At 41.7% G+C, this 13,148-nt stretch overlaps 1 protein-coding gene across 4 annotated transcripts in view; it reads left to right on the top strand.

Annotated features, from left to right (window-relative positions):
• Positions 1–5,619, top strand: part of STEAP2 (STEAP2 metalloreductase) — a 29,696-nt gene extending 24,077 nt beyond the window's left edge. For 2 of the 4 annotated variants that reach the window (XM_051852759.3, XM_051852760.3), the window contains exon 5: positions 861–1,280. In XM_051852759.3, the coding sequence (XP_051708719.1) occupies positions 861–1,148 (288 nt within the window). In that variant the 3' untranslated portion in view covers positions 1,149–1,280. 4 annotated transcript variants of the gene reach the window in all.
• The last annotated feature ends 7,529 nt before the right edge of the window (positions 5,620–13,148 follow it).

Below are 13,148 nucleotides of genomic sequence, written 5' to 3'. Positions count from 1 at the left end.
TTCTCAATTCCATTTAATATTGACATTAAAGCCTTACATTTAATTGCCATTTATATTACATATTAATAGTGTAGAATTTTTCATATTTACCTATAACTAGTGGTGTATATATATACATATATATGTTTGTGTGCATGTCTGTATGCCCATGAGAATGCTCTTCAGCATGTAATTTCATCATGTATGTGTTTATTATGTATTTATATGTATGTATACATATACATACTCACATATATAAGAAGTCCTTATTATGAAACACTATGCATGGATTTCAAAATTTTTGCACCCAAATAAGCTTATTTTTTAATTTTCTATAAACTTGTAAGTTCCTTTGTGTACACCACTTTGGGGATGTGGAACACCTTTATGAAGGAAAAGCTAGCAGAGTTTATCGACACACAAGGAAAAGCTACACATTGTGACCAATAATCCCACTACTATCTGATAAATAAAGACATTGAAAAGGGTCTAATGTGGCATCATTTATAGTTGAAGAAAGGGAAAAACAGTAAATAATCAACAAAAAGAAATGGTTAACAAAATTATGCACATGCATTTAATAGCATATTATGCAGTATCAATGAATGGTTTCATATTTAAAGACGTAAGGAAAATGACCCTGATAGAATAAATGAAGTTATCAGGATGTTGAATGTACACATGTGGCCTTCTTTGTGTAAAATAAGTTATGCATATTAATAAGTCAATACAGCTGTATAGGTGGAAAATAAGAAGTGGTTAGAAAGTGCTTAATTCCGTTTTATTGAGACGGGAAGCTGGTGTATCTGGAAGGCTTAGACCACGAGTCTGACTGATTTTTTTCCCTTACTCTTTGCTTCCTTTCCCTGCCCATGCCCAAGTCTACACTGGGGTACGTGGCTCTGCTCATAAGCACTCTCCATGTCCTAATTTACGGCTGGAAGCGAGCTTTCGAGGAAGAGTACTACAGGTTCTACACCCCGCCAAACTTTGTTCTTGCTCTGGTGTTGCCCTCAGTTGTCATTCTGGGTAAGATCATTTTGCTCTTTCCGTGCATAAACCGAAAGCTAAAAAGAATCAAGAAAGGCTGGGAAAAGAGCCAGTTTCCGGAAGAAGGCATTGCCGGAGCGATCCCGCAGCTCTCCCCGGAGCGGGTCACGGTGATGTGACGCTGAGTGGCGCTCCCGGCTGCCACGGGAAGGTGTTTTGAGGACTTCCTCTGTGTTCCGCTCTAAGTGCGCTGTCAGTGAGGCAGGTTGATGATACCTGTGAAATGAGAGTGCAGTCAAATTAGTTACAGAAATTTCTTCAAGTTAATTTTCACAAGTGTCACATTTTGCCAATATGAATTTTTGTAGTCAGCATATTGTTTAAATTTAGGTATGTTTTGTTTTTGTTTTGCACAACTGTAACACAATTGTTATTTTAACTACTTCATACTCGGGCAAAAATAGTCATGGTTAGCAATATAGATATGGCATAATGTTAAAAATACTATGCAAACCAGCAAAATTTTAAGCTTTTAATATAATTCATTGAATACATTTTTTCTGAAGCTTAAATTTTTAATTATTCAACTTAAGAAATAGAAATGCATAATCATACATCATTTTTAAGAAATGATACATTACAGTAGCATCTACATAAGGGTGCGTAGTAACATTCCTGTATTTCTCTCATAAGATAGGATGTGAAGAATGTCGCTAATTGTATGAAGCAATGTGATTTTATGATAAAAGCAAATTTAAAAGACAAACATGAAATTATTTTAACAGTGCACTGGAGACATGACATACATGCTGATAATGCATACCTCATGAAAATTTACTCTTTCTCATGTGCAGAGCAGTTTCATTTTCATATTAATATGTTGATCAGGGAGAGGACTCCATAATATTTGGGTTCCCAAACTGCCATCTCAGATATGTTGCCAGTTCTGGGGACTGTGTAATTGTTCTTAGACAAACTACTAGTTGTTTGTCACCACACGTTAGCCAACACCACTCTCTCTGGTACGCGGTTTTACAGATTATATTCAGTGAAGGATTATAATGTACCAGGCACCATGCTAAGCATTCACTTGTGATACCCCATTGAATACCCAAAACAACTCCCATGAGATAGGTATGATCCTCCTTTTGTGTATGAGGAGCTGAAGGTTAGAAAGGGCATTACTTACCTTTTTGCCCAAGTCCACACAGTTAGTAAGTGGCAGAGTGAACCTGCAAGTCCAGGTAACCATATTTCAGAAGCCACGGTTGTAACTACTGGGCTGCACAGCCTCTGCTCCATCCCCAGGCATAAAAGACGCTTCCTCTTTTGTAGGATGACACTGGCATTCGACAGTGGTTTGTTTCTGTCAGTCATAAATACAATACTGCTCATTGGGCAGTCCAGTCACTTTACTGCAACAGGAGCCTGGAGACCCCAAGCAGTCTGCGTGCCTCCCTGTGCAGTGAAGCCTGGGGCAGAGAGAGAGCCACAGCAGTGCCAATAAGTTACTGAGGTCCTGCAGAATCTTTTAATAATCCCGGTGGGGCTGGTCATCTCCCTTTCTCTGCCAGACCATCCCTCCTGCCTGCACAACCATTCATTACGGAGCAGTTTACAGCATGAAGGGTGTGAGGATAAGTGGTTAATTACAGATCTCCTGTAGAGACAGAATCATACAGATTATTCATACAAGTTTTTGGTGCTGACATTCCACCTCAAATTGTGTTTTGTTCAAATCTTAGAATGCTCTATGTGTTTTTCCATTGACTCTTATTAAGATGGGAAGTTACAGCCAAGATGCAATTATATGCATTCCTCTCCAGGAAATTATAACATTTCTGAACTTACCCACCGACTTTAATCCAGCTGCCAAAAATAGAAGGACTTTTCTTTAGCGGGCTCTACCTTTCCCACCACCAGCTGATTTCCCACCATTGCATTGTCGGTTTGATGAACTATTCAAGACTCTCTGATGTTCTCTGCTTGGTGAATTTTAATATCTTGTATTATTCAGTTGGGTTCTCTGTGTTCTTTATTTAATTACATTTCTCCCCTCTTGGGGATCACTTGTTGTCCATGGTTGGAATTCAATTGGATGATAACTTTTAAGGGTAAATACCTAAACACACTGTCATACTTGAAGATATTTTCAATACCGTCTTGCTCCTCAAATTTCACTCACTGAATACCATACCCTAAACATTCAATTTGGAAATACAATGAAATAGTTCTAAAAGTTAGATGACTACTCAAGTATATTGTTGCATGTTTATAATAAGTAGCCCACAATATAAATAAAAGAATCAAAAAAGAAGCCTTTGAAAATATAAAAAAAATTCTGAAAATGTATGAAAGACATAATTGTTCAAAATGATAATATCTCCTTTTCAGTCTTATAAAAATGAGATAATCTTGAAGTTGTAGGGTAAATGTAGTATATTAATTATTATGCTAAGTGTTTAAAGCCTTTCTAAAAACGAAATTGATTTTACTGCTTCTACTGCTTATGTGATTATGTTTGTGAATCATTATTTTTCCTAGTAAGTATTTTTTTTGCATCATTCTGCTGTCCTCAGAGGTAGGACTAATTTCTGCTGTTGGTAAATGTGAGAATGGAGTGTTAACTTCAGAGCAGTGACTTGTGCCCTGATGGGTGTTTTGAGAAGCACCCCTGAGAAAATTAGAAGAATATAGAAAATATACCCAGTCTTAATTCTATGCAAAGAAAATCTAGTAACTTTTTCCTATGAGGAAAATAACCGTGAGTTACGTCATGCTACTTAGCTTTTATGTACAGACTTAGTGTCTTCTCTAGTAAGAATCTTTAAAGTCATATTTAAATATGACTATATTCATGCTAACATTTATTTTTCAAAGCATATATGGAAATCAGCCCAGATAGTCTACATGTGAGATTTTTATTTAAATTTTAAAATATGTAAAAGTATGAATAAATTATATTTATAAATATTTATCTGAGATAATTATTTTGGGCTACATACATAAAGATGGCTAATGAGATCTGGTGTTACACTACCTGGTTAATTTTTGTAAATTAGCATATCCCTCACTTAAGGAATTTTACTTTCAAAATTCTGTGACAGTAGCTTCAGATATATTTATACTTAACATCAGTCAGATTATGAAAACTGTGTAAAAGGGCTTTGAGAATATAGCATATTCAGTTTTTTCATTTGTCTAGTGTGATATAAAACCTTAATTCTTTTTAATTGCCTTTTGCCATTAAATTATTTCATAATAGATTCTATATGAAGAGTTTTCCCCACAAAAGAGGTTTATTTATGAAACTTAAGGTCTCCTAGGTGATATTTTAAATAAAGTACCGTAAATATAACTTATAGGTATTTCTTTAGGAATACTGTAAACACTGAACTAACTATAGCTATAGCAGTCTATAAAGTCCACATTTTGTAATACGTGTTTAAACAGCCTAAAATGCTACGTTGAATTTATTTAGTAATTTATGACCTACTACACAGAGTATATTAGCCTCAGGCCAGTGTCAAGATTGTGTCATCATGAAATGACATGTTCCACTCTCACTTGTTCATAAGTAGTAAAACACAGTCAGGCATATATTCTGTATCTGTCATTAGCTCTAAATGGAACTGCAGTAATTTTAGTGAAAATACAATCTGTTCTTACCTTTGAACAATGAGATTTACTGGAATGAATAGATTCTTGAGTTTTTTTAGTGGGAGAAAATTTTAAAGTGCTGAATTTTCAAAGATTCTGTCCAACTGAGACAAAAATGTCCTTTGTTCGGCCCAAGACCCACACACACACTGAGAAATTTTTTAGCTTTCCCAACCGTATGACTAAATGGGTGACTAAATGGGTTAAATTAAGTCACAAAAGCAGATGCTTCTGTGTGGTTTCCAAATTGCCAGCCTTGAGAACGTGTTCTCTCCGGATTTCTCAGTACAGGTCTTGCTCAGCTTTGTAGATTCGGAGCCGGGCAGCAATGGAAGTCGTGTTCCCCTCCTTTTACGAGCTGCTACCTTTCCCACGCCTCAGCTCCCTTGCAGCTGGCTGTCCTGCTGCCCAATGAGATCCAGTCTCCCAGGGGACAGCAGCCCGTGTTCTTGCTGCTTCCTCCTTGCTGCTGGGGCTGTGGACTTAGCAGGAGCCCTGGCCACTGTCCTCAGAGGATTGAGGCCACCCCCTCCCCCACAAGGCAGTTTAGACTAGAAAGACCTTGAGCATTTCCCTACTTCCACAGCTTTTTCTGCATTTAAGCCATTGCAAATGTTGGGTTTATTTGCTACCTGAAGTCAAAATTAATCCTTTCTGGATTTGGCTTCTTTATCATGATACTGTGTAAGACTGTTCAAATAAAATAGGCTGCAATAATTCTTACCTTTAAAATCTTGTAAAGGGTAATGTGCAATTCATATTAAATTGGATTTCCATTGTCAGTTAATTGTGCTCATTTTCTTGCCTTGATTTTTCATTAGATATTTTGTATCTGCTTAGAAAATATTGTTTTCTTTATAACTGTGTAATTGATATTTGCTAAATCTGTGTAATCTCCAAAGTATCACTATCAAGTTACATGCCAGGTTTTTATATCATTCTCATAGATCTGCTTTATAAACATTTAAATAAAAAATACTAATGTTTTCACTTCTTTTGAAAAATGGATTTTTTTTTCCTCCTTATGGAGTAATAGTTCCAGTACTTGATGGAGGCCATCTAATAGCTTCCTGTTTTGTTTTCAGAGGCATCCAGAAAGCAATATGTGTGATGATTTTGCAGGCAAGGGGACTTTGTTTTTACTAAAGTAGTCATTTAGAAAGCCCTCTACTTAATAAGGTATCTGGGGCCAGTGTCTGTGATGCTGGCATCCAGTATAGGCGCTGATCCAAGACCCAGCTGCTCTACTTCTGATCCAGCTCACTGCTAATGCGCCTGGGAAAGCAGCAGAAAATGGCTCAAGTGTTTGGCCCTTGCAGCCATGTGGGAGACCCAGAAGAAGCTCTGGGCTCCTGGCCTCGGCATAACCCACCCCTTGCCTTTGCAGCCAACTGGAGAGTGAACTAGTGGATGGAAGAGCTCTCTGCTCCTTCTCCTCCTCCTCCCCCTCCTCCTCCCCCTCCGTCTCCCCCTCCCCCTCCTCCTCTCTCTGTAACTCTGCCTTTCAAATAAGTAAAAAAAAAAAAAATTTAAACAAAATAAGGTGGTATTCTTCAAATTATTTCATTACATGCATATCCATGAAGCACCTTTAAATGAGGATTTACACAATATTCAAGCAGAAACTTTGAATGACTTCTAAATGCCAGTGCCCAGTGCAGTGGGAGCGGTGGTTGACATTGAAGATATAGTATGATGAATTGTAGCTCATTTTTACAGAAGTTGGGTTATTTATCAGTCACATCCGTGCAGCCATGCCCATTTTCCCCTGCCTCTTCATACCCCTGATCCTCACGGCTTCCACTCCTTGCCTTGCTTCAGGGCCGTGGCCTGGAGCTGTCCTTTCCTCCTAGCGTGGACTCCTTGTGGCTGCTGCCACCACCAGCACACTGCTATTAAGGAGTCCTGTGTGCTCCGACCTCTGAGCCTGTGTGCTGGATCTGGGAGTCTCTGGCTTCTCTGGTCGCTGCTGGGGAGTCCCAGAGTGCTAATGTCCTAAGAGCAGCATTGCCAGTGGAAAGCAGGATTCTCACTTAAACCGGAAATGCCCCCAGCCAATGACTTCAGTGCACATGTGTTCCAAGTGTGGCTTGTATGCCTTGTTGACTCTGACAACAGGACTGGAAGGCTGAGCTTGCGTCAAAGAGATGTAGCCCAAGGGAGAAGTGGATGAATTCTCCTCCCTTTCTGTCCTCCCAGATGGGCTGTTCATAAATCCTTCATGAAAATATCCTAAAAGACCAGGCAATTACCTGTGCTAGTTCCAAAACCGAGTCACACCTTCTCCAGGACCTCACTTCTATTCCCTTCCTCTGCTTCCTGGGAGGGGCAGTCCCCAGTAAAGTGGTGGCAGGTGAGTGATGTCAAATGTGGTTTCTCTATGGCAGGCTCAGGGACGCCCCCCCCAATAGCACAGTACTTTTGGGAGTGGATTCTTTGAATGGAAGGGGATGCATGAAATGTGATTTTGACAGTCTGGCACAGGATCCTGCAGGCTCAAAATCCTGATTTGTTGAGATCCCTGAGAGTACATTTATCTTGAGTATGGGTTCACATGGAACAAATGTTTGGTGATAGATGAGAGCAGTCATTTATCACTACTGTGAGAAATATCACTGTCCTAGGAAAAAATATCATCATTGCCTCATGTTTGTAACAATTCACTTTCGAATCCAAAGGATACTGGGATGTGTTACGGGCTGAACTGCGGCTCCTTCAAATCCATGTGTTGAAGTCCTTACCCTCTGCCCCCCCTACTATGACTGTCTCTGGAGACAGGGCCTTTACAGGTGATGGAGGTCAGGCGAGGTCATGTGGTTGGGCCCTAATCCAACATGACTGGCATGCACAGTGGGAGGACCGTGTGAAGAAATGGAGAAGAGACCAGGCCAAGAAGAGGCACCTGGCCAGGCACCTTGGTCTTGGATTCCTAGCCTGCAGAACGGTGAGGAAATGCATTTCTGTCGTTCCAGCACCTGCTGTGTTACTGTGGCCCCGGCAATCCAACACAGTCTGTGAAATCAGAACGAGTTGCGTTCATCGCAGAGCCTGAAGAATTCGTGTTGGAGTAGATTTGTCTAACTAATAGGTGTACTTCTTTGAATCTGCCCCCCAACCATGTAAACACAATTAATGGTTGTTACTACTAAAAGCTCAGGAACTTGTAAATGTCATGTAATTATTCCTATAGAGCCGAAGATTCACATCAGATAAATACAGCCCTTAATAAATTTTTCATTTATTAGCATTTACTTAACTTTCCCCTAGATATAAAGAGTTCCTCCTGCTTCCTGCTTTAAATCACGTGCAATCTGGACTACTGTCAGTACACTTGACTTCAGGCCTGGCCATTCTTTTACTTTGATTTTTGTTGTTGTTGTTCCACATGGTTACTGTTCCCAAATTTGCATCATTAACTGATGGAAAGAAGTAGTAATTAGTTTTATTTCTTTCTTAGGTTTTATTTCTGTAAGTCAATCCAAAAGATTCTTTAAAATTTATTTACTTGAAAGGCACAGCAACAGAGAGAGGAGAGACAGATCTTCCATTCACTGATTCACTCACTGAATGGCTGCACCAGCCGAGGCTGGGCCAAGCCGGAGCCAGGAGCCAGGAACTCCATTCTAGTCTCCTGGGTGGGTGGCAGGAGCCCAAGCACTTGGGCCATCTTCTGCTGCCTTTCCAGGAGCATTAACAGGAAGCCAGATCAGAAGTGAAGCAGCTGGGATTCCAACTAGCACTTCAATATGGGACGCCAGCATAGAAAGCAACAGCTTAACCCACTGTGCCACGAGGCCAGCCCAACCTGAAAGACTTTTAAAGACACCAAAGTAGATTAAATTCCAGTGCTATATGCATTTCTAGTGGTACAAAATTCCCCTAAAGCTAACCTGCTAAGACAGTAATTAAATTTCATATGTTCTATAAAAATTCTCTTTAATTTACTCTGACTCAGAAAGGAGTAATATTTGTTTGAAAATTTCAAACATCTGGCATTAATTTACAGAATCCCAAACTAAACATGTAATCTAAAATACTTATTTGGAATGCTTTTAATTCAGGCTAATGAGTAATTACAGTTTTACCAAACATTGGTAGAGTGCAAACAAGAAAAAAAATCAAAAGCAAAAAAATTAGAAAAATCTTATTATTTCTTAGTTAATTTATTTTGAAAATGTATTTAGCTTTCTTTGTTACTTTTTAAAGTAAACATTGTATCTAGGTCAACATAGTAAAATTTCTAGTTAATTTTTAAGTCTATAGTTGCTTCTAAAAATTTGTAATTCAACAGTTGTTCTGCAGAATTGTTTTCAGACTGAAGCATCTCTATTTTCTCAGTATAATTCATCTCCTGTGCTTCTCTACTATTCATTTTTCTTTTTGCTGAAATAATTTGCCGCTTCAATAGTTATTTCACCCTTTCATCCTTCTATGTTTTGGCATCATAAAAAAGAATCCGTGAATAATGATTAAAATCAAATTCACATAATTTAAGCAGTTAAAGCTTTTAAGAGCCTTAGGCTTGGTTTACTTACCAAGAAGAAAAGTAAATAAATCTAATATTACCATCATCCTGGGAACAAAGAACACAGAAAATTCAGAAGTGGGGTGATTAGTAAAAGCTGGTTTTTGTGAAACTGCTCCAAAACAGTGGCACGGGAGCACAGCTGCTCAGGCTTGGGCGTGTGTGGCTCAGCTGGGCGTCTTGTGGAGATGGAGATTCTGATTTCGCAGGTCTACCACGGGGCCAGGGAGTCTGCATTCCTAGTGAGCCCCTGGGCAGACAGGCAGTGCGATGACTTAGGAGTGTTGGCCTTACTCTGGGTAACGTGTGAAATTAAATTGGGCTTCAAATCAACTAAAAATGGAACTTATAATCTCGAAACCTCTGAGTGTTGAGTGAGTACCGAGTGTGACCCAGACAAGGAGATCCCAAAGTGTGGTCTCCAGACAAGCAGGATCAGCGTCACCTGGGAACTCGTTAAGGCTGCACACCCTTGGGCCTCACCCCAGACTTAGTGACGTAAATACCTCGGAGAGGGGCTCAGGAGTCTGTTCTAACTAGATCTCCAGGTGATTCTGACACATGCTAAGTTTTCGGAAACCATTGCTTTAGACAGTAGTGTATCACAGAGCCTGTGGTGCAAACCCGAGTGATCTCCTAGCTTTTAAGAACCCCGGTATGGTAGGAAGGAGTTGGGCTGCTGAATCAGTAAATACCATTAAGTATATGCTGAGCATGGAAACAATGTCACACACGGTGGCAAGGCAGAGGGTGTACAGAAAGTTTCCTAGAAAGGGTCAGGTGAGCGGAGTTTCATAGGGAGTTAGCCGTCTAAAGACAGCAGCATGTTCACCCTCTGCAATGTCAGCTTTTCCGTCAGCAATTTAGCCAACCGTTGTGGAGGCTGATTTCTTTCTGAGAGGATTCGTTCTGAGAGGAGGAGCATGGTGGGGGCAAGAGGCGCGGAGTCACCACACAGACCCCGGGAGTCGGGTGAAAGCAGGCCTGAGGCGAGCAGCCCGCAGACTCGTTTATTTCAGTTGGTACAGCGGCTTAAATAACCAAGGCAGCCGATCTGGTAAGGGGCGGTTTATGCCCTAACCAATCACAGCCTGTTGCCAGGCAGGCTCCATTTGCCATATGGTTTCCAAAGCCATCCAATCACAGCCCGTTACCAGGCAGGCTCTGTTGCCAGGTGGGTTTCAAAGCCATTCCTGAGTAACTGACGCTCGCTTGCCATCTGTCATCTTGGCATGGCCTTCTTATTCCACCACAAACCGTGAAGCAAAAATACTCTTTATAAAAACTTGCATGTCAGGGTAGGCATTGTGCCTTAACCAACTTGGGATGCCCTCATGCCATATTGAGTGCCTGGGGTCAGTTCCTGCCTCAGCTTCCAATCCAGCTTCCTGCTAATGTGCCTGGGAAGCTGTAAGTGGGAGACCCAGAAGGAGTTCCTGGCTTTTGGCTTCAGCCTAGCCTACCTCTGGCTGATGCAGGCTTTTGGGGAGTGAACCAGCAGATGGATGATTCTCTCTCTGCTTCTCTCAAGTTCTCACTCTCTTTCTCTCTTTGTGTATGTGTATGTGTCTTTCCCTCTTTTTCTGATATTCTCCCTTTCAAATAAAATCTCTTTAAAAAGCAAATCTGAACATGTAGTCTTTTTCATGGTCAGTATTCCTTATAACAGCACAGCAACTGTTTTCATAGCTTTTATTTTGCAACAGGTATATGAGTAGCCCAGAGATTGTCTAAAGCAGGAAAATGTGCAGTTTTATGCAAATACCAGCCATCTTGTATTAGAGACTTGAGCATCTGCAGATTGTGCTAACTTATTTATTTATTTGAGAGGTAGAGTTGCAGACAGTGAGAGGGAGAGACAGAGAGAAATGTCTTCCTTCCATTGGTTCACTCCCCAAATGGCTGGAGCTTCGCTGATCCAAAGCCAGGAGCTTCTTCCGGGTCTCCCACGTGAGTGCAGGGGCCCAAGGACTTGGGCCGTCTTCCACTGCTTTCCCAGGCCACAGCCGAGAGCTGGATCAGAAGTGGAGCAGCCAGGACTAGAACCAGCACCCATATGGAATGTCAGCACTGCAGGCAGAGGATTAACTTCCTGTGCCATGGGGCTGGCCCCTTGATTTTGCTAACTTTTGGGCAAGGTGGAATGGAACCACTCCCTCATGGACACCCAGTGACAACTCTACAACATAATGCAGAAGTAGCACAGGAGGATGCTTGACACCTGTGTAGAACTGCAAGAACTTCTCTCAAGATGGCTGAGTGTGGGCTCTTCGAGAATGTCTATCATGTTCACTAGTCAGTGGTTAAAACAAATACCATTGGAGTTAAATATATGCAATATATATATATGCAACTGGTTCTGTTAACTCACCAGGCCACCAGGAAACCTGCCCTGTGGTGAGCCTCCCTTAGTTCACTGAGGAGGAAATTTCAGAGGCTTGTTAAGTGCTAGCAAGGGAGAGCTGGTGAGCATTATGCTCATGGAGCAGTGGGAACTGGCACTCTGGACAGAATAAATACATGGGTCTGTACACAGTTGGTTAAAATAAATATCCTGTTGATCATTAGTCAGGAAAGTGACTTCAGGGAGGCCCAGGGGGAAGGTCTGCCTTTCCAGGGTCAGGGAGGTTTATGGACCCTTATCAGCTTCAGCTGGTTGAGCTGAAACACAATAGTCAGCTGGTGTCTCCGAGGCAAGCTCCACTTTAAGTGCAGCATTGCCCGTTGTGATCTCTCCTCTTTATCTTTTCTGATCTGAAGGGGCCAGGGTGACCATCTTGGTTTTGGGTGTCAACTCACAGGATTCTGTTCTGTCCAAGTGGTTTCAGTCTCCTTTCAGTTGGTGTCCTCTGACTATACAACAACAAATAAGATCCTGTGGAAAAGAGATGGGCATTGTGCAGCAGGTTTAGCTGCCTCTCAGGATGCCCACATCCTATATCAGAGTGCAGTTCAGTTCTAGCAGCTCCACTTCTGATCCAGCTTCCTGCCAATGCATTCTGGGAGGCAGCAGATGATGGCTCAGATTCTTGGCTTCCTGCCACCCAAGTGGGAAAGCTGGATGGAGTTCCACACTCCTGGTTTCAGCCTGGTCCACTATGGTGGAATGAGAAGGCCATGCCAAGATGGCAGATGGCAAGCAACTGTCAGTTACTCAGGAATGGCCATGAAACCTACCTGGCAACGGAGCCTGCCTGGCAATGGGCTGTGATTGGATGGCTTTGGAAACCACATGGCAAACAAAGCCTGCCTGGCTTCGGAGCCTGCCTGGCAACAGGTTGTGATTGGATGGCTTCGGAGCCTGCCTGGCAACAGGCTGTGATTGGTTAGGGCATAGACTGCCCCTTGAACGGATTGGCTGCCTTGGCTATATAAGCTGTTGCACCAACTGAAATAAATGAGTCTGCGGGCTGCTCGCCTCTGGCTCGCTTTCACCCGGCTCCCGGGGTCTGTGTGGTGACTCCGCGCCTCTTGCCCCCACCATGCTCCTCCTCTTCAGGAAGGAATCCACAGCAACAGTCCACCCTTACCATTGCAGCCATTTTGGGGGAATGAATCAACAGATACAAGATCTTCCTCTCACTTTCCCTCCCTCCCCTTCCCCTGCATCTTTCAATCAATGGCTTCTAAGCATCATGTCATAATAGGTAGCATTTTTTCTTAATATATAAGTATTATAAATTAATAGCGTGTTAGATAAAACATAACAACTGCTCTGTTGGCCTACCAGGCTCTTTCCAGACTTCTGTAGCAGCCTTAGTTCCTGCTCCTCCCACAAATCTCTCTCCTATCACCATAATATTCCTCATGACTCTCCTATTGCTATGCTTCAGCTGGGCCCAGCCTTAGCTCCCACAGGTGTCTGGGGAGTGAACTAGTGGATGGATGATATTTCTCTCTCTTCTCCTTCCCTCCTCTCTCTAGCTATGCCTTTCAAGTAGACAAAAAGATACTTTTTAAGTGCTCTTGTATCTGTAAAGATAAAAATGAAAAA

This window comes from Oryctolagus cuniculus, chromosome 16 (assembly GCF_051225735.1).
Source record: "Oryctolagus cuniculus isolate XC-2025 breed Fujian yellow rabbit chromosome 16, ASM5122573v1, whole genome shotgun sequence".
In the NCBI taxonomy this organism is placed as follows: domain Eukaryota; kingdom Metazoa; phylum Chordata; class Mammalia; order Lagomorpha; family Leporidae; genus Oryctolagus; species Oryctolagus cuniculus.
The sequence above is the reverse complement of the archived record's forward strand: the minus strand, read 5'-3'. Positions and strand labels throughout refer to the sequence as shown.